At 32.9% G+C, this 18,674-nt stretch overlaps 1 protein-coding gene across 2 annotated transcripts; it reads left to right on the top strand.

Moving 5' to 3' along the window:
• The first annotated feature begins 12,866 nt into the window (after positions 1-12,866).
• LOC121770587 (transcription factor DICHOTOMA-like) lies at positions 12,867-15,902 on the top strand. Of its 2 annotated transcripts, XM_042167329.1 has the most exons (3): positions 12,869-14,126; positions 14,464-15,617; positions 15,688-15,902. In XM_042167329.1, exons 2-3 carry the CDS (start codon positions 14,764-14,766, stop codon positions 15,701-15,703), a joined length of 870 nt encoding a protein of 289 aa, XP_042023263.1. In that variant the 5' UTR covers positions 12,869-14,126; positions 14,464-14,763; the 3' UTR covers positions 15,704-15,902. The 2 variants fall into 2 exon arrangements, with proteins under 2 accessions (XP_042023264.1, XP_042023263.1); XM_042167330.1 differs by having other exon boundaries at positions 12,867-15,617; positions 15,691-15,902.
• Positions 15,903-18,674: the final 2,772 nt, after the last annotated feature.

Genomic DNA, 18,674 nt, shown 5'->3' with positions numbered 1-18,674 from the left:
TAATATTGAGGTATCGTTGTTCCATTAAAGTGTAGATATAACTAAGTTCATACCCTAGTTTTGCATCTTTTGAAGTCCAACTCAATTTCTAGTGGGATTACATATGTCAATCGAGCCAGCGGCCAATCCTACTTAGGTTGTGGCTTTGTGAGTTATTTGGATACGAGCTAATCAAATTGTGATTTTTATCGGGTTATAATATTCAACTCTTAACCTAAACATTGGGGTGGTTCTGGGTTGTACATAGTAGATTGGTTAGATGGTGTGTTGTAGTAATTTTTTAGCAATAACGAAAACAAAGCTAAATATGTTGGAGGATGTATGTATACGTTTACTGTATTTGTATGTTACTTTATACATAAGGTAGAGGCTCATTCAAAGCAGTATAAGAGTGTACATATCAACTGAAATACGAGCTACATTCACAGTACCATATTGTCTAGGTTCTAGAAATTTGAGAATTTGGTCTAATCTATTCATCTGTACCTTCATCTCCGCAAATAATTAATGGGAGAAGGATGAATCTTTACCCATTTAAATTTTGGAATATTAGAGGTGAATGAACAAAATTGGACAACAAAATCGAAAATTCGGATTCTCAGACACACCCAAATCCAATGAGGATTTCATGATTAATCCCTTTCTTAATTAACAGCCCCCATTTCATTCACTCACATGTGCTAATTTATTAACTGTGAATTTCGGAGCTGTCTTGGAGTAGAAATCAAAACAAAGATCTTCCAATAATTAATACGCCTAATTTCCTATTAAATATGGTTTACTAACTTTTTTTATTGTTGAGGGTCAATCAACTTAATAAAATTCCAAGAAACCTTGAGGCCTCAGGGGCTTGGAAGAGTCAATTAAAATTTAAAGTTACAGTAAGACTTTGTACGAATGCTAGTACCAAATTTGCATTATGATTAAACGTTTTTTAGTTCCTTCAAATAGACACACAAATTTAATTAATGTTAACAACTTTTGTAGTTGTGACAGCAATATTAATTCGTAATTTGAGTGAGAAATTGAGACTGACTTGGCTGACACATAATCGTCGTTTTTAGCTGCATTTAATTTTATGAAGTCGACATTTTTATATGACACATACGTAAAAAACAACTTTTTACTGTTAAATCAAATACTACTGTACCAATTTAAGGGAAGTCACGATACGGAAGAGAACTCATTAGTCCATCTCCTATACTATACTATATATAAATACATTATCATGTAGTTATCCCAAATTATTAAGGGAAAATTAAATGTGGAAGCATAATTTCATTAACCACATGTGATTAGTAGAGGTTTAATGAATTCAAACCAGTAAGCTTTCATTCAAATACTCATTTTACTGCTTAGGGACAAAAAGGTGATTCGCTCACCCCAGGCGCCCCCATAACCCGGCCCGACATCGCTATGGAGGGGTTCAAACACGGTACCTCAGCGGCCCATTAGGTGGGAGGAACTTACACTGGTAACCAGCACACAAGGAGCCACCACAGTGGTGAAACTCCCACACTGCGGCTGCCAGCATTCGATCCTGTCTGCTTAGGGACAATCTACCACCCAGGAACCAACTGAGTTAAGCCCGTGCGGGCCTCATTTTACTGCTAATATTACAAAGAGAGGATAATGGGCAATGTCCAGTCATGTGGCTGTCACGTGACAGCATCTCTTCCTTGTATCGCGCAGGGCTGTCTTAGTCCAAACAATACTTAAATTAATTTGCTACACATTCATGAATTAGAAGTGGACCATATAAACCTGCTGGTCCACTCTTTGAATTTCTAGGCATTCTTGAGTGTATTTTGATCCTCTACTGTCCCCTTCTCATTTTATTTTTTTTCTATTTATACCCCACTCCTAATCATACCTCAGCTTGGATATTTTCTTCACTGAAAACACTCGTGTGCAATCTTCCAAGATCTTTCATTTCTGTCAGATTTACACTACATAATTTAATGTATAATTAAATGAAGGGAAAAAAAATGGGATTATTGTAGAAAAATAAATTTTTTAGGCATGGTGGAACACTAAGCAAAACATGTTTAGCACTGCCTCAAATTCCAAGAGCAATGCTTGTAAACAATTCAACCCTGGTTGGAATTAAAGATGCCAATTTCTGTAACACCATTAATGTTTTTGAATTAAGCTTTATTTAAGTGTTTAGATTTTATCAAATGTCCCTTTACTGTCCCTATTAAGGAATCTCACTGTGAAACTGCGCATTAAAATAATCACTTCACCACTTCAGCTGTGTGAAAGTATCACTTCTGCTGTAATGTTTGACTGACTCACTGAACTACAACTACCATCCTTTATTGCAACAAAATTCGTACAAATTTCATAATAATAAAATTAAATCAAATCAAATCAAATAAAAGAAGATAACAATTCTCGTATGTATGAATGGTACAAATTTATGTAAAATCTTGGTAGATTCGATCATGTAATGTTTCGACTGGTCTATTGAAAATTCAGTAAAACATATAACTGTGTGGAAAATATAGTATGACAAAAAAAAATGCAAACTCAAAAATATGATAGGTTATATATAATGTATTGGGGCAAAGCAACTATGTAGGAGGATGATGCCTGCATTAATGATGCAACGTGGCACACAGAAAATGGGCCATTATAAGAACCCCCTTCTGCCCCCCTCATTTCAAACTCAAACCACTTCTCAATTCTCATCATTCTTGAGAGAAAACCACCTTACAAAAAATTCTTCTGTTTCTTGAAATCAAAATTTTCTTGTTGTTGAAGCAGATTGAACTTAAATGGAGATGAGAATGAGGGACGAGTCGTCGAAGAAGCGATTGTCAAGCAAGAAATTGGGAAGATTCATGAAAGAACAGAGAGGAAGGCTCTACATAATGAGGAGATGTGTAGTTATGCTTCTTTGCTGGCATGACTGATTTTTTTTTCTAAGTTAATTAGATTTAGTGAATTATTGTGTATGTATCCATCCCCAGGAAAGGATTTTGCTTTCAGTTAGTTTCTTTCTTGGCCTTAATTTTGCTGTCATTTTATCTTCTAAAGTATTTTACTGTAAATATCTATCCTACCATCATTTTCCCTTATTAGTGAGATCAGGAGTCTTTTTCCATTTGTGCATGGTATTTTTTTTCGTATTTTAGCATTGTACTATATCATTTCTCGTATGATGATGATGATGATGATGATGATGATGATGATAGCTAGTGAGCAGTTTGGCACTATTACATATTGTTTAAAGTTTATTTTCTAGCATCAAATTAAATAAATTCGAATATATAGAATAGTGCATGTATGTAATAATTGGAGGTTGCTAAGATAAACAATTATGACATAAATTTCAACATAGTAATGATGGCTCTTTCGGCTGTGTACAAAATGATTGGGAAATTTGCTCCCAAACCACAAATTGACACTTTTCTTCAAGATAATTGACATTTTTTAATTATAAACTAATACTATCATTTTCAACAAATTTATCATGCATTTCCAAACTATAATATGATCCCTTGGTTCCCAAAATTTTCAGTCTAATAATTCACTCCAAATTGTGACCAAAATAACTACTACTACTACTACTACTATATTTTTACCCAAACTATACAATATCACGCCGAAGAATTAGCTTCTCAACCACCACGTGCATATACATAGTAAACCATTTATTAAAATTCTTTAGGTCAAAGTAAAATTTCATGCTACAGAAGTCTCCTAGTTTTAATGGCATTCCTTTGTCCCACTCTCCTCCACTTTCTACTTTAAAAAAATAATTAGATGATATTAAAGCTATACTTTAACTTATTTGCACACAAATTAGTCGTGGTCTTTGTCTGTTGAGCTTAGTATTAAAACCAGTTGAAAATCATATTGAATAAGTGATGAAAAACTCAAAAATATGTGGCAGTGAGTGAGAATTGAATAAGTGATGCAGTTTTTGCCTTAAAAGGGGGAAGACATTTAAAAGGAAATATGACTGACAATCAGAATCAACCAAAAACAAAATTCTGCAATTGCAGAATTAAATGACAAAATTAATGAAGATAAGAAAGGTTAGTAGGGGCTAGAAAAACTGCAGCGCCCCAGTCATTTAGTTCAGTACCCTTTTCTTTGTAATTTTTGATTAAATGCATTTTTTGGGATTGTTCCATTTCACTTAGCTTGTTTTTTACAATCATTTTGCACTATAAATACTTAGATATGAGTCAAACATTTGTTTTGGTGACTCACATAAGTCGGAAGTTATAAGAAAAAGAGTGATGCTAAATGGCCATAATGTGGCCGGCCATAAAGAGTTAATTTAGTCCATTTACATGTATAAAAAAATTAGAATTACCGATATAAACTTATATGTGTGTGAATAGACTTGTGAGTTGATACTTATCTTTGAATTCCATTACGTAAAACACATTAATATCACGAATTACTGTATACGTTGAGCAACAATAAAAAAATGACAGTAGTAATAAGTTGAGCAAAAACTATGAAAGAGCAACACTAACATGTTGAGCAACATATAATGAAGATGATATAAAAGTAAAATCAAGTAGTATTAAACCAAAAATTAGAAGAAAAAAAAATCAGTTTTTTTTTGTTATTTAATTAATTTATGTCTATACCATAATTACTACTGTATTTGCCTAGTTAAGCGAAAGTGGGAACCACAACAATTTAATGCTCCTAAGACCTAACTACTAGCATATATACAACAATAATTATTCTTATTCACTGAAAGTGGGTGCCACAATGGTTTTTAAAACAAAAAATAACGAGTTTGTAAACGGGAGATTGATTCATAAATCATAACGAAAATTAAAAAGGTTTAGAGCATCCGCATCGGTGTCTCGATACGGGCTCGGTCTCGTCCCGGCGAGACGAGACCGCATCGAGACACCGATGTGGATGCTCCGTCTCATCGCGTAGCCCGGGGGAAGGGGGTGGCGGGCTGTCTCGCCACGCGCCAGCGCCACGTGGCGAGCTCTGGCACGCGGCGTGACACCCACTCGTCGGCACGCGAGTGGGTGTCGTCATGCTGATGTAATAAATAATTTTTTTTAAAAAAGCGATTTTCCGAAAAAAAAAATTAACGGTAATTATTTTTTCTTTTTTTCATTTTATAAATACTCCTATTAACCACTTTCATTTTACACACAAACACACTATCTCTCATCTTTTTTTTCTTCTCATCACTATCATATCATCTCTCTTTTCTCTCCAATTCTTCTTCCAAATTTAATTCATTCATGAATCTATTTGAGCAAATACGTCGAATGATGGAAGAATCGCTAGAAGGATCTAATGGAGCACATTTGGGCAAATTTAGCAACCGTTAGACGATCACCGCATCACTTTCCATGATTATGCGGATTTCAATAAATTCTAATGTTAGAATTTCAATTATGTATTTTCGTATTTTTGGATGTTGTAATTTTCGTGATTTTTAATGATTTTATGAATTATTAGTATTAATTTAATATTTCAATGAAATATTAATTGAATTTGTTGGAAATAAAAATAAAAAATGAAAGTGAATGAATAGTTAACGGATGAGATGGTTAAGAGACGGAATGATGCAGGTGTTGTCTCTTAGTTAAGAGATAAGATAAAAAGTGTAGTGGGACCCATGAATAGTTAAGGGATGAGACGGTTAAGAGACAGTATTGAGATAGAGATGTGGATGGCCTAAATTTACGAATGTAAATATATATTTTAATAATTTATTTATCCTTCTATTAATATGTATAATTACAAAAATATGTCAATTTGGTCTTAACTTGACTTGTACATAGAGTCTGAGACAGTCACACCAAAGAATTCATTATATAGCCATGAGGCTATTAAAGTACGACAACCTAAATAAAGTTTGACTACAAATTTTTGAAGGAATGAGCTTTTTAGTAGTAGTATAATAAATGGTTCAATATTGGTAATTTTTCGTAAATGTTTATTCTCTCCATTTTATTTCAAGATCGAAGTAAATGAAATTAATAATGCTCCCAAATCAGAAATTCTCACCTGCCCATTGAACATGCATTACCGTGCATATTGATGACGTGGCGATATGTAATTTGCAGGCGACTCAATCACAATTAACCATATTTGACTCCAACTAAAACTATACTTATCCTATTACTAATTACATTTTATAGAAATTTATTACTTCCTCTGTCCCACTTACTATTACATTTTATAGAAATTTATTACTTCTTATGTCCCACTATAAGTGAGGCGTTTCTTTTTTACCGTTATTTTGCAAAGATAATAATAAACAGTTAAAGTGGATGGAAAGTAAAGTAAGAGAAATAACAGTATAGAAGATAGTCGTATATACATTATTATCTTACTTACTTTACTTTATCTCTACTCTAACTATTTATTATTATTTTTGTAAAACAACGTCCGATTTGGAGTGTCTCACTTGTAGTGGGATGGAGGGAGGAGTATTTGTTGTTCCTAGGGGTGGGTAGGTACGGTATACCTTACCGAAACACCATACCGTATACCTTACCATAAATTCGATATGCGAAAAAATCATACCTTTATCTTACCAAAATTTTCGGTATACCTTATTTTCAGTATGGAGAATTTTCATACCGATATCGTACCTCATTTTCGGTATGCCGTACTAAAGTTCGGTATACCATACTTTTGCGGTATACCTTACTTTCAATATCAATGAAAATTAAATATTTGAGTTTTTAGAATACTATTTATATTTTATAGTAATTTAAATAATATACGAGGTATTAAATACTAGTATATTTTACTCATATTATATTATATTTCACAATAAATTTTATAATTTAAAAATATATAAAATACTTTATATATTATTATATTCATATTTTACGGTATATACCGAATTTCGGTATGCCGCGGTATATAAAAATTCATACCTTTACCTTACCGAAATATTTCAGTAAGGTATCATACCGTACCGAAAATCACGGTATACCTAAAATTCGGTATTTTTAGTATTTTTTCGGTACGATAATGCCAGTATTTCGACATTTCGATATTTTTCCTCAGCCCTAGTTGTTCCACTGCCATAAATGAATTTTAAAATAAAAAATACATATTCTTCTTTAGTGAACAGAAACATCAATTCCTCTTCGCGTATACTATTACAAGGAAATGCATGTGAACTAAATTTATTTCTCTTTCTTATTTTATTTTATTTTATTACTTTATTTATAACTCAAATTAATTGCGACTATAATTTACTACTACTATATACCAAATCTTGAAAAGTGATTGAATTTTTTTATTTCTTAGTCTAGCCTAGGCCTCCCACTTTCAGTTTGTTTTTCTGAAACCAAACAAATAAATTTAATGAAATAAAACGAACCCAGAAAATCACGTATAAAGTTTGATGGCTTGTCCCAGTTATATAAGTTAGAAGAGGCTCGTCCCACATATGCGATATTTTAGGAGGCAAAGTGTAAATCCAATTAATATGGAATCGATAGTTAAGTCATTTCTAATAAATACATATAGTAAGACGAAAATATTATAAAATGAATGTACTCTCATGTATAGAATTTATTGGTACCTCCTTTTTTGAAAAGAGGAGTTGAAGGATAAAATAGCATGTGGGTTTGCTCCCCATGAAAGGACAATTAAATGTCGTTACTTGATCAACTTTATCTTAGTTTTTTCTCCCTAATATTTTGTATTATTGCCTTTTAATTTAGTTCCACTCATCAACCATCAAACACTAATCAATTTCATCCTCTTTTAATCTATTTAATTATTTAATTCCCTTTCTAAAACTTTCCCTCCTTTGTTCCTTTTATATGTAACTTAATATTGTTGCCTGAGTCTAGGACAAGTGGTGCCCGCAATCGCTTCCAAATTTCCTATACAAATCTAAGCAATATTCGAATAACTATAATATCATGCTAACTTAAGCTATAATACATTGGCCTTTATTCCTTCATAGATTAATTTAACTAATTTTTTTATAATGAAATAAATAAATATTACAAAAATCATTAAAATGCTAGTGTCAATTAATCAAGATTTGTGAATGTCCTCTGAACTATGCTCTATTGATCTATTCTTTTTCCATAATTCTCTTTCGATGGAAATATACAGTATTCCCTCTATCACATTGAAGATGATCTCACTTTCCTTTTTAGTTTATCCAACTCAAGATGACCAATTACTAAAAATGTAAATACATTTATCTCTACTTTATTCATCTATCTTACTTTACTCTCTCCACTTAAAATATAAAATAATAGCGGTACAAATTGTGTTCCTATCCGTAAAAACAGTAAAATGATCTTGTAAATATAGTACATGCTCATAAATTCGATTTCATTGATATAATAGAGTTATTTGCCCACTTTCTAAAGCGTGCGGGCATGACAGAATGAGATGAGTCGACATTCACACTTTTCGTGCGTATTTTAATTATTTGAAAATTTTAAACATACTATTACTATTTATTTCTTCCATATGCATATTGTATATTTACCATTTTAAAGTTTCCATATTCGGAGGAGCAAGAATAGACCGCCTATAAATAAAGTCAATATATAATGCAGATTTTTTTTATGGTACAGTTGATCTACAAACACAATGTTGACTTTCATTTTGAAAAGAATATTTTAAGAAAAACATTGCTAAAAGTACTAATAGGAAGTAGAGTAGATCTAATTAAATGCTTTTCAAGTAAATCAGAATGTATTTATGAGGCTATTTTTTTTCTATAAACACTACATAAAAATTAGGCCCATCAATTAATTAAGTATTCAAAGATGTGATGATGAAACTTATTTTTTTTTCACACACCCTATACGTGTACTAGCTAGTTTTAAATTCTTAATCTTCTAGCTGAATTGTGACACTGACGACTTTTCTCCTATATCCAATGAGTTTTAGGGATCGAATTTTCACAGAATAACAGAGAACAGTTATTGATAAATCACTTTATTATGGAGTAGTTTTCTAACAAACATGTACAGTACAATTTAAAAAAATTAGGCCCATCATTCCAGCAGTTATGAATTTTGAAATATGTTTTTATTTGAAATTGAGAAAAAAAATCTATAATACGGTTAAGCTCTTTTTTTGGTATACGGATTAAACTCTTTTAGTCACAAATATACATGTTAGAAGGATATTAATATCGTATATACAGAAATACCGTCTAGTAAAAGTGTAAAACTATGTATTTTCCGTTAAAATAAACCTATGTATTTAGTCAGTAAAATCAGAAGTAATATGTGTATTCCTTTTAATGAAACAAATACAAGCACAAGATATACGTCGTTTTTAGTCAATAAATATTTGAGAATTTTGATCACTTCATAATTTACTAAGATCGTATTTTAAGTTTCCTTAGAAATACCATGCAGAATTCGGAAATGGGCTAAATACTCTTCTTTAACCCTTTTAGAGAATTGAGGATATTTGTAATTGGGCCCAAATTGGACTAAATTTTGAATTGGGCTAAATACTAGTAATCAATTAGTATTAGTTTTCACAAACAAACTTGTACTACATGAGACCCAAAATTTTCGAAAACAAATAAGGATATTTTGGTAATTTAATTCTAAATTTAAATTTTAAAATATGCGATTAATAAGCTAGATTAGAAAATTTAGAGATATATCTCCTGATGGAACTGAATCAAGGTCATACTGTAATTTCTTTCTACTCTAAGATTAATATAAAAAACTATTATAGAAATAAGACTTTTTTTGAAACTTGTGAGTTTGAGTTTAAATTATGTTTTGATTTTTAAGGAAAATCCTTATCAAGAAAATTGTGAAATGTCTTTCTTGTGTCTCGGTATAGAATTTCTGGCTCCGCTAATTAATTCCATCCGTCCCAATAAATTCGAATCCATACGGCCTAGGTAAATGTAAATTATAAACAGCAAAAAATGATGAAATTATTACTTTACTAATAAGCTAAGACTCCAATTATTTTCTATTATCTTTAATTACTTAAATGTATAATTAATAAAGTTATAAAATACAAGTATCCACTATCCAATTTGTTTGTATAATACCCAAACCCTACACAAATCCATCACATGCTATTAGTCTATTACGTCCTCCCAAGCTAACTACTATTACTAGTGAAACATTCTTAACTAGCTTCAACTTTATAAAAAATACGTATATCTTCAAAATTTTCTGCACATTAAACACAACTGCACAGATTATTGCAAAATAATACAATTGTATGATAGATTTTTTGATAAAAGACAATGGCATGCATAACATACATTATTAATTAAAAGACAATGATTCCACCACCATCATTTTTTTTGAAATGATATATACATAACCAACATAATCTGTTACATCAATCTTTATGCGATCATTAATCAATAGTATTATAATTTCAATTGAAAGATATGTATATGTCCATTTTTGTTATATCTTCTTTTGAAATATTGGATCATGTTTGTCCATATAGTGTCTTCTGCCTTATGTGGTTGGAATATTCATTTGAATCTTGTGGTGTACGACATTCTCTATTTTCTATCATATCAAAAATTCGTATTGTTATTTTTTTTTTCTATTTGGTGAATATATTATGTTATTGATGACATAAATAAATCTGTAATAAAGAATAATGACTGTGGTTCTCTGAGATTAATTAAAAGTTCAGCACAATTAATATTTGGTGTCCGTGTTCAGTGAGCAGAATAAATTACAAATATTATGATGTGACGACAATACTTTTGCACACATTTGGTGCGATTATATTATCTTTCTTTTTAGACTAAATGCTCATTTTGATCCATAACATATTGCGATTTTAAGATTTTGGTTTAAAACATTATCTTTTAAATTATTCGGTCTCTTACAAATAAAAACGAGTCACATTTAGTCCGAATTTGACCGAACTGTTAAAATTTAACAGTCAACAGATTTTAGTTACATTTTGACCGAATTAAGATTTAATATTAAAATTTTAATTTTTTTCAAAAAAAATGAATATTTTATTTGATTTTTTTTAAAAGAACATCTGTATTTCTTTTAAAAATGCGCCGCCCCACCCTAGACCTAATTTTTCAATTCTCTTTCTCATGCCAAACAATGAAGTAACCAAACTCTTCTTGACATTTCAGCAAACATCTTGAAGAACTCCGTTTCCGGCAAATCCCCGCCGTTCACCATCTTCCTCTGGTTTAAATTGCCGAAAAATAAGAATTCCATCTCTGGATGTATGAAGTTAAGATACTTCGATTTCAAAAAAATTCCGAATAAAGAGCTCGGGTTATGTTTGACGAAATGACTCACAGAGACCGACCTCAATTTCGTGAACTCCTCGAAGAAGAAAATCCGGGGCCGCTGCTTCTCTGAATAATCAATTTTCTCGATTCCAAAGATAGGATCGTTGAAGCCGCTGAAAATCTCTCTGCAAACAAACGATTCGAACACTAAGCCTTTGTGATCCTTTCTGTTGAATTTAAGACCGCCCTGAATCGCGTTGGAAGCGACGTCGATATTCCAGCTGGCGGATTCCATTTCGCGGATCAATTGTTTGGTAAAATGCCTCACAGATCTCAACGCGTAAGCACAACGACGAAATCAGTAATGCTTAAACTATGGAACGACACCGTTTCGAGAACTGAGAAATTTCCGGCAGCTCTAATCGTCTTCTCCAATAACCTATTATTCCGGTTAATCTCTTTCGAACTTTCCCTTAGCAAAGAAATCCGCGACGATTTGAGATCAATTTCCCGCTGCATTTTCCTCATTTTTTTCGAAAAAAAATTAAAATTCTAATATTAACTCTTAATCCGGTCAAAATATAATTAAAATCCGTTGACGGTTAAATTTTAACAGTTCCGTCAAATTCGGACCAAATGTGACCCGTTTTTATTTGTGATGGACCGAATAATTGAAAAGATAATGTTTTGGACCAAAATCGTAAAATGACACTATCTTAAGGATCAAAATGTGCTTTTAGTCTTTTTTATTTAAAATAAAAACTTGTACTGCCGCATGCATTCACGTAAAATCATGTCTCTTACACAGTAAAAATGGATAAAAGTTAATGAAAGGGACTTGTTGTGGCCTGATTGCCAATTGAAACAAAGATATATTTCTTCAAAATAATGAATACACGTTTGTCTATTTTCTTGTTAGCACCATAATTAATTTAAGTTTACTTACCCTCTCTAAGAATTAATTAAAATGGGATAATTTCTCAAAAAGTTACTAAAAAATATGTACTCCCTCCTTAATTGTATCAAATTGAATGTTAGGAATTTAAAATTGAAAATGGAGTGCTCGTATTTAATTTGAATTTCTTATTATTGATGATTCCAATTTTTTGATATTTCATCTTTTTTTTTAAGAATTTCGTATTCTATATTTATATACATAACATTAATTAAAAAACTACAACAAACTCACCATTACAATATGAGATTTTCTATAATAAATGAGTCGAGGCAAATGTGGCGGCTGATGTGCTATTTCAATTGCAACTTTTGTTAAAATTGACCAGAGAACAAAAATGGATGGGATGTTTATTTTTAAAATTATAATTAAATTAATAAGTATAGATTACATAATTCAGTAGCATTAATAAATTTACCCCCTTAATGGGTTTTGTCCTAGTTAATAGCACTTGAGCTCTGTATAGAAAGTACCTCTAGCTTAAATTAATGGTACACCGGCAAAATTAAGGCCTATACCTATATACAAAGATTACTTTTATACCTTCTATCTGATTACTCTAATTATTTCGAATCACATTCTTCGTCAAAGTTTCCAAAGTTTAATGATACTAATTTATATCATGATTCTGTTCCACGGCACAAATGTAATAAAGTGCTTTTTTTTCCTACTAATTAACTAAAAGGTGAGTCCAAGAGTTTATTTTGTTAAATGATATGTATATCACATTTAACCAAATTATGTATAGTACAATTCAGTATTTCATCACATTTTGCAGGCATCTGAATCTGATCACATGTAAACAAATACTTATATCTTGCTAGTATAGCTTTATTTTTAATAAATGTCCAAAAGATAGTACTACTGACCTCCTAACTAATTAGACAGTGTTTATTAATTATCCAGCCCATGGGGTTGGATGTGTGTAAATTAATAGAGCAATAAGATAGTCTTACATTTCGTATTTCCATATCAATAATGATTAAATTTGTACTATACTTGCATAGGAGTAAATACTAGTTTCAATAAAACTGTACTAGCAAACTGGAGAAAAGGAAACTATTAATTTTCATAAATCACCATGCAACTAAAATTTGAATAATTTTCATAGAACCCTTATCTTGAAAATACTTATGGATTGAGCATACCAACTTTTAACAAAATTAAGAAAATCAAGAGTAGACTGAATATAAAAACAGAAGCAAGTACACTTTTTGCAAGACATCAAGTGCCATAGAGCCTGAATCAACTCAAGATAGCTTTGATTTAAATAAAAGATAACTTTCTTTTTTCTTGATTATGTTCTTGAAAAAAAGTTAATTAACTACTGGATAACTCCAATTTTTCTCTCTCAAACATCTCCAGTTTCACTGTATTAGGGTTTCCCTTTTCTGCACTAGCACGAAGAATATATACAGAAGACATAAACACATCCACAATTCAGACAGATAGAGAGAGAGAGAGAGAGTCTCCTTTTCTACTTACTCAATTGCCATGGCTCTCCTCTTCAACTGCACTTGAAGCTTCTGAGTCAGTTTCACTTGCACACTAATATTTATGAGTAAAAGATAAAACTCCTCCACTTGACGAGCAGTAGTTGATTTTTTTTACCCAACTAGAACAAACAAACAAGACACAAACCCTTGTAGCTCAACATTAGGGCTTCCAATTTCCTCTTTCAATAAATAGGGTTTCTAATTCCACCACAGCTACAGATCTACTACTATTGAAATTCCCACTGATCAATGAGAAGAAATTGAAAGGCACCTTTCCCAGTTGCACAAAAAGGGTGAAGAGGTCCCCTAGATTGCTTAGAGCCATGCCGGAAATGGTGATTTTCCTCTCTTTTTTTCACTTTTTATTTTTTATTTTTTTTCAGAGCAATATGTGCTCAACCGGACACGAGATAAATGGGGCCCTTCTTAAAGCACAAGAAATGAAGAAAATTTTGTCGATTGCGTAGAGTTATAGACAAAGGTACGGTTTTAGACTCCAAAATACTTGTTTTTTTAAATCACCACACAGCTTTTCTTGGCTCCCCACACATGCAATGGTCACCCACCCCTACAAAAAGCTCACGGCCCTAATTTTAAAACTAGTAAAATTAATTAATCAACCCTTTCTCACAAAATCTCTACCAATTCAAAAATGTGGCACTCATAAAGCCTTTAGTCTAATTTTTAGGTTTGATGCAAGCGAATATGATTAGTCCAAAAAATTAAAGTATTTGTCATTGTCTCTCATTCCCTACAAATCAAACAGTAGAGTCTGTATCAGCATACTAGCTAACTCTGTATAATTATTGCAAATGAAGCGTGGAAATCCCTAATCCATGATCATAATCTACATCTCCATGAATGGGGCCTTGGCATGATGAATTAAAAAAAGAAAAAGACAAGTCTTTTGTAACCCCAATAAACAGATCTGCTAAACAAAGGCTTTACCTGTGCGAACATCCCTTTCCTCTACGGTTCATGAGCCTCCGTTTCGGAGATCTTTCCCAGCTTGATCGCTGAAATAAATGCTTCATTCCTCAAATATGAGGGTTTCCACTCCTCCATCACTACATAATTCACACTAGCTAGGGCTCCCAACATCTCCACAATTCACAAACATGTTAGGCCGGAACACTTACCTCCTCCCGCCGCCTTCCTCCGCCGACCTCGACCCCGGCGTCGAAATCCTCCTTCACCACCACCACCACCACCACCAATATCTCCACCCGGAAGCCGCCTTCTCCGGGCTCTACTTAGCCGCTCCCTCGGATGCCTACAACGGAGAGGGGTCGGGTGGTGCGCCGGTGAGGAAGCAGGCGGCGAAGAAGGACCGGCACAGCAAGATACACACGGCGCAGGGGCCGAGGGACAGGAGAGTCCGCCTCTCCATCGGCATTGCGAGGAAGTTCTTCGATCTCCAGGAGATGCTGGGCTTCGACAAGCCCAGCAAAACCCTTGATTGGCTGCTCACCAAGTCCAAAGCAGCCATCAAGGAGCTGGTACACACCAGCAACAGCAACAAGAGCGACTACTCCTCGCCCTCTGCATGTGAGATGGTGGCTTCCTCTGATCAACAACACGGAGGAGGAGGAGGTGGGGATTCCAGCAGGAGGGAGGCGAGGGCCAAGGCGAGGGCACGGGCGAGGGAGAGGACGCTGGAGAAGATGCGCATCAAGGAGCTCGCTTCTGATCTCAACCCTTCATCGTTTGAATGCAATCAGCTTGGGTTTTTGCAGCTCTCCGGCAGGGCCACTGCTGGTTTTCGAGACCCGGTTTATCACTTGGGTGAAGGGGCGAGGCATGACCTAATTCAAGAACCGCCTGTGATCAAACGCAAGAACAAGAACCCTTCTTCCGTTTTGGGGTTTCAGCAAAACTATAGCATGATCCCATCATCTGCTAATGAGAATTGGGATCTTTTTGGCCTCTCCTCACAATCCAACTCTTTTGATCAACGCAAGTTCTTCAATAGGTACGAATCATGTCTACATTTTGTTGTCTTAATAATTAGATCAACAATGATGTTGATTTTCTATTTGCAGCAGCTCAAACATATAGTAAGAACAAGAAGAAGAAGAAGAAGAAGAAGCTATTTGGGAATCCACAGGACTAATGTTGCTCATATTGTGTTTAAACAAGTAGTGTAAGTTTTTTATTTGAGCAGTTTTCCAATATCTGAAACCTCAATTGATGTAATATCTTTTGTCTGTGAACTTATCTCCCAAGTATATAAACTATTTATCGGTTGATTGTCGAATTGATGTTTAGCTTTGAATGCAAATTTACTTTTGCATAGAACCCATGGACATAGGTTAAACTCAGCAGTCCATGTTCAATATTGGAGATGTCTTCATCAAAATGTGTCTGAATTTGATGTGAATTCTTAACCAATATTTTCCTGAACATGTTAATTCAAGAGAATTGGAGCAGATGATGTTCAAAATGGCACATCAAGTTACACACTTCAAATCAAGCTTAACAGAAAAGCAGATAGTTATCAGTTTAAAAGAGACCATGATAACAGATTCTAATGTATTTGTCATGTCAGAAAATTAAGAATGTAAAACCTTCTGGTTATTATTTGTAAGTTAAGAACCTTGGCTGATTTTGACCTAGCTACACCTTCTAACTCCCCATTTTGTTACAGCTAGAAACCCATCTATTCATCATTCAAGATTGGGGGGGGGGGGGGTGAATTTATTGGCTAGCTAGAAACTCCTTAATAAGAATCATTTCAACTTTCTGATAGCTTGAATCTTAGGAGGGGAAAATGTATATGTCAATAATCATTTTTCATACCTTTCCATCTTCACTCTAACTAGTACAACATACACAATAGTAGGATTTTCAGCTAAGTTTTCAAAATCATGCAAAATCAAAGTGAGTTTCTTATTCTTGTTTCTTAACTAAGCAGTTCTTTGTGATGGGAAGCACACTTACCACTTCACCTTAGATTACTATTGCATTACATTTTTTGTCACTTCAAGAAGAGCCAATATACAGTTTCCTAAACCCTGTTTTCGTGTAAGTTTGCAACATGATAGCTTATCTCTAGACCTCCAAAAATCATTGTTTTAATCTTATCCAAATTGATTGAGTGTTTTTCCTCATGCTGGGAAGAAGTTAATTTATAGCAGAATCTTCTTTACAACCACATTTCTGAAGAAAATATTATTTTATCAGCAGCAGCAAATAGTAGCATATATCTTTTCTATAATAAATTAAGGCTATGAGCTAGCCTTGTTGTGTTTGAGTTGAAATTTTGTTACATTACCTTTCTGCAGACTGTTGCATTAACATATTGGTGCTGATGAGGTATATATATGTAATGAAAATTTTGAACAAGTAAAGTTATGTGAAGTAGAAATGATTTTACCAGTTTGAAATCCCAAAATTGTTTCTTGAAGTCCTTTGTCTGTGAAAAAACTGAACACCCACATTAGGTCAAGTGACCTATTTCACTGCACACCTAATGCTAACTTCAATAGATTTTTATATCTCGAAATAAAAGAAAAACTATTCTATAACTTTATTAAATGAATCTTTCTAAACATGTGGGGTGGAATAGCAGCAAAATCATGTTTTCATTTATATTCACATGCAGAATTGAATGTTTGTTTAAGTTTGGCAGTCACTTTTCATTCTATACAAGCTTTAGTGACCCAACAATATTTAATGAAACGATTGATTTATTAAATGTTAATATAAGAAATGCATAGTATTTATTAATCTTATATTCCAAACAATAACTGTACCTGCTTAATTTAGCAGCTACAACATTTAAAGAGATCTATCGCTATAGGAAAATGAGCAATAGATCTAACTATTGCAGTCAAACACTTATTCTTCAACATTTACTCTTGAGAAAAAACATATCATGTGAACAACAGCTAGCAAATTCTGAAGCTCCAGTTTCAATTTTACTGTGAGAATAATGAAAAAGAGGATATATTGTGATGTATATGGTGAAAGCATTAATGCGTTAGTGGGAGAATTATGTCCATATATACATCAGTGGTGGTGAGTGGTTGAGTAAAAAATATCTTTCCAAATTGTCTAATTTGTTGTTACCTCTTTTTTATTGGGGGAATAGCAATAAAGAAGTTTGCAGTTAATATGTCTCAACAAAAATAAATATCACCAGCTTCATTTTGATGCCTTTTTTCAACTGATTTTCAAAAATAAATATCACCAGCTTCATTGGGGGTATATATATGACTTGTCTCAGGTTGTACATATGGATGATCTCAGAAGAATTAATTGTTAAGATTCACTTTTCATGAATGATGATAAAAATCAATATCAATTGCAACAAACAATCAATTAGAAGCAAAGCCTCAAAATTTGCACCTATATATAAAATTTTCATAAATATGGTTGTACTCTCAGATTCACTTACCTCAGATGAAAAATAAAGCCTCCTTCATTGCTCATTTCTTGTATATAAAAGGAAGTGATTTCTGTAATTGATCAAGGATGACTGGGAACTAAGAAATATGCAATTCCAAGAATGATTAATATTTAATGTGGAAAAAGATACAGGAATGAAAGTTGAAGCGAAGCAAACAGAACCCACTTGTTCATCAGCCATGGCGACTTTTCCTACAAATGTGTAAATGTATCACTCCAATAAAAAGGTTTTTAATGATTAGATTGCCCTCATTTTTGACAACCTTAATTTGTTTGCAATAGTTACAGTAATTTTTCCACCAGTATCAAGCATTTTAAGAAGAGACTAAGGAGTTTCGATAACCCAAAAAGAGTTGGAAAAATAGGGGAAAAAGGCTAGATATGAATAAAAACTAGCTAGGTATTCAATTCTGGAATGACAATCTATATAATTTGTTTATTCCTTAGCTAGGTAGAATTATTACAACCTTGGTCGTTACATGGAGCCAAGTGTAAAAAAAGTTTGACCAATATTAATTTGGTGATTTTCTTGATCAAAATTTGCAGGCATATAGGGTATGGTAGTGGTGATATTTTGTACCAGGAAATCCACTGTTTGCTAGAAAGAGTGATAGGTGAG

This window comes from Salvia splendens, chromosome 16 (genome assembly GCF_004379255.2).
Source record: "Salvia splendens isolate huo1 chromosome 16, SspV2, whole genome shotgun sequence".
Classification (NCBI taxonomy): Eukaryota; Viridiplantae; Streptophyta; class Magnoliopsida; order Lamiales; family Lamiaceae; genus Salvia; species Salvia splendens.
The sequence above is the reverse complement of the archived record's forward strand: the minus strand, read 5'-3'. Positions and strand labels throughout refer to the sequence as shown.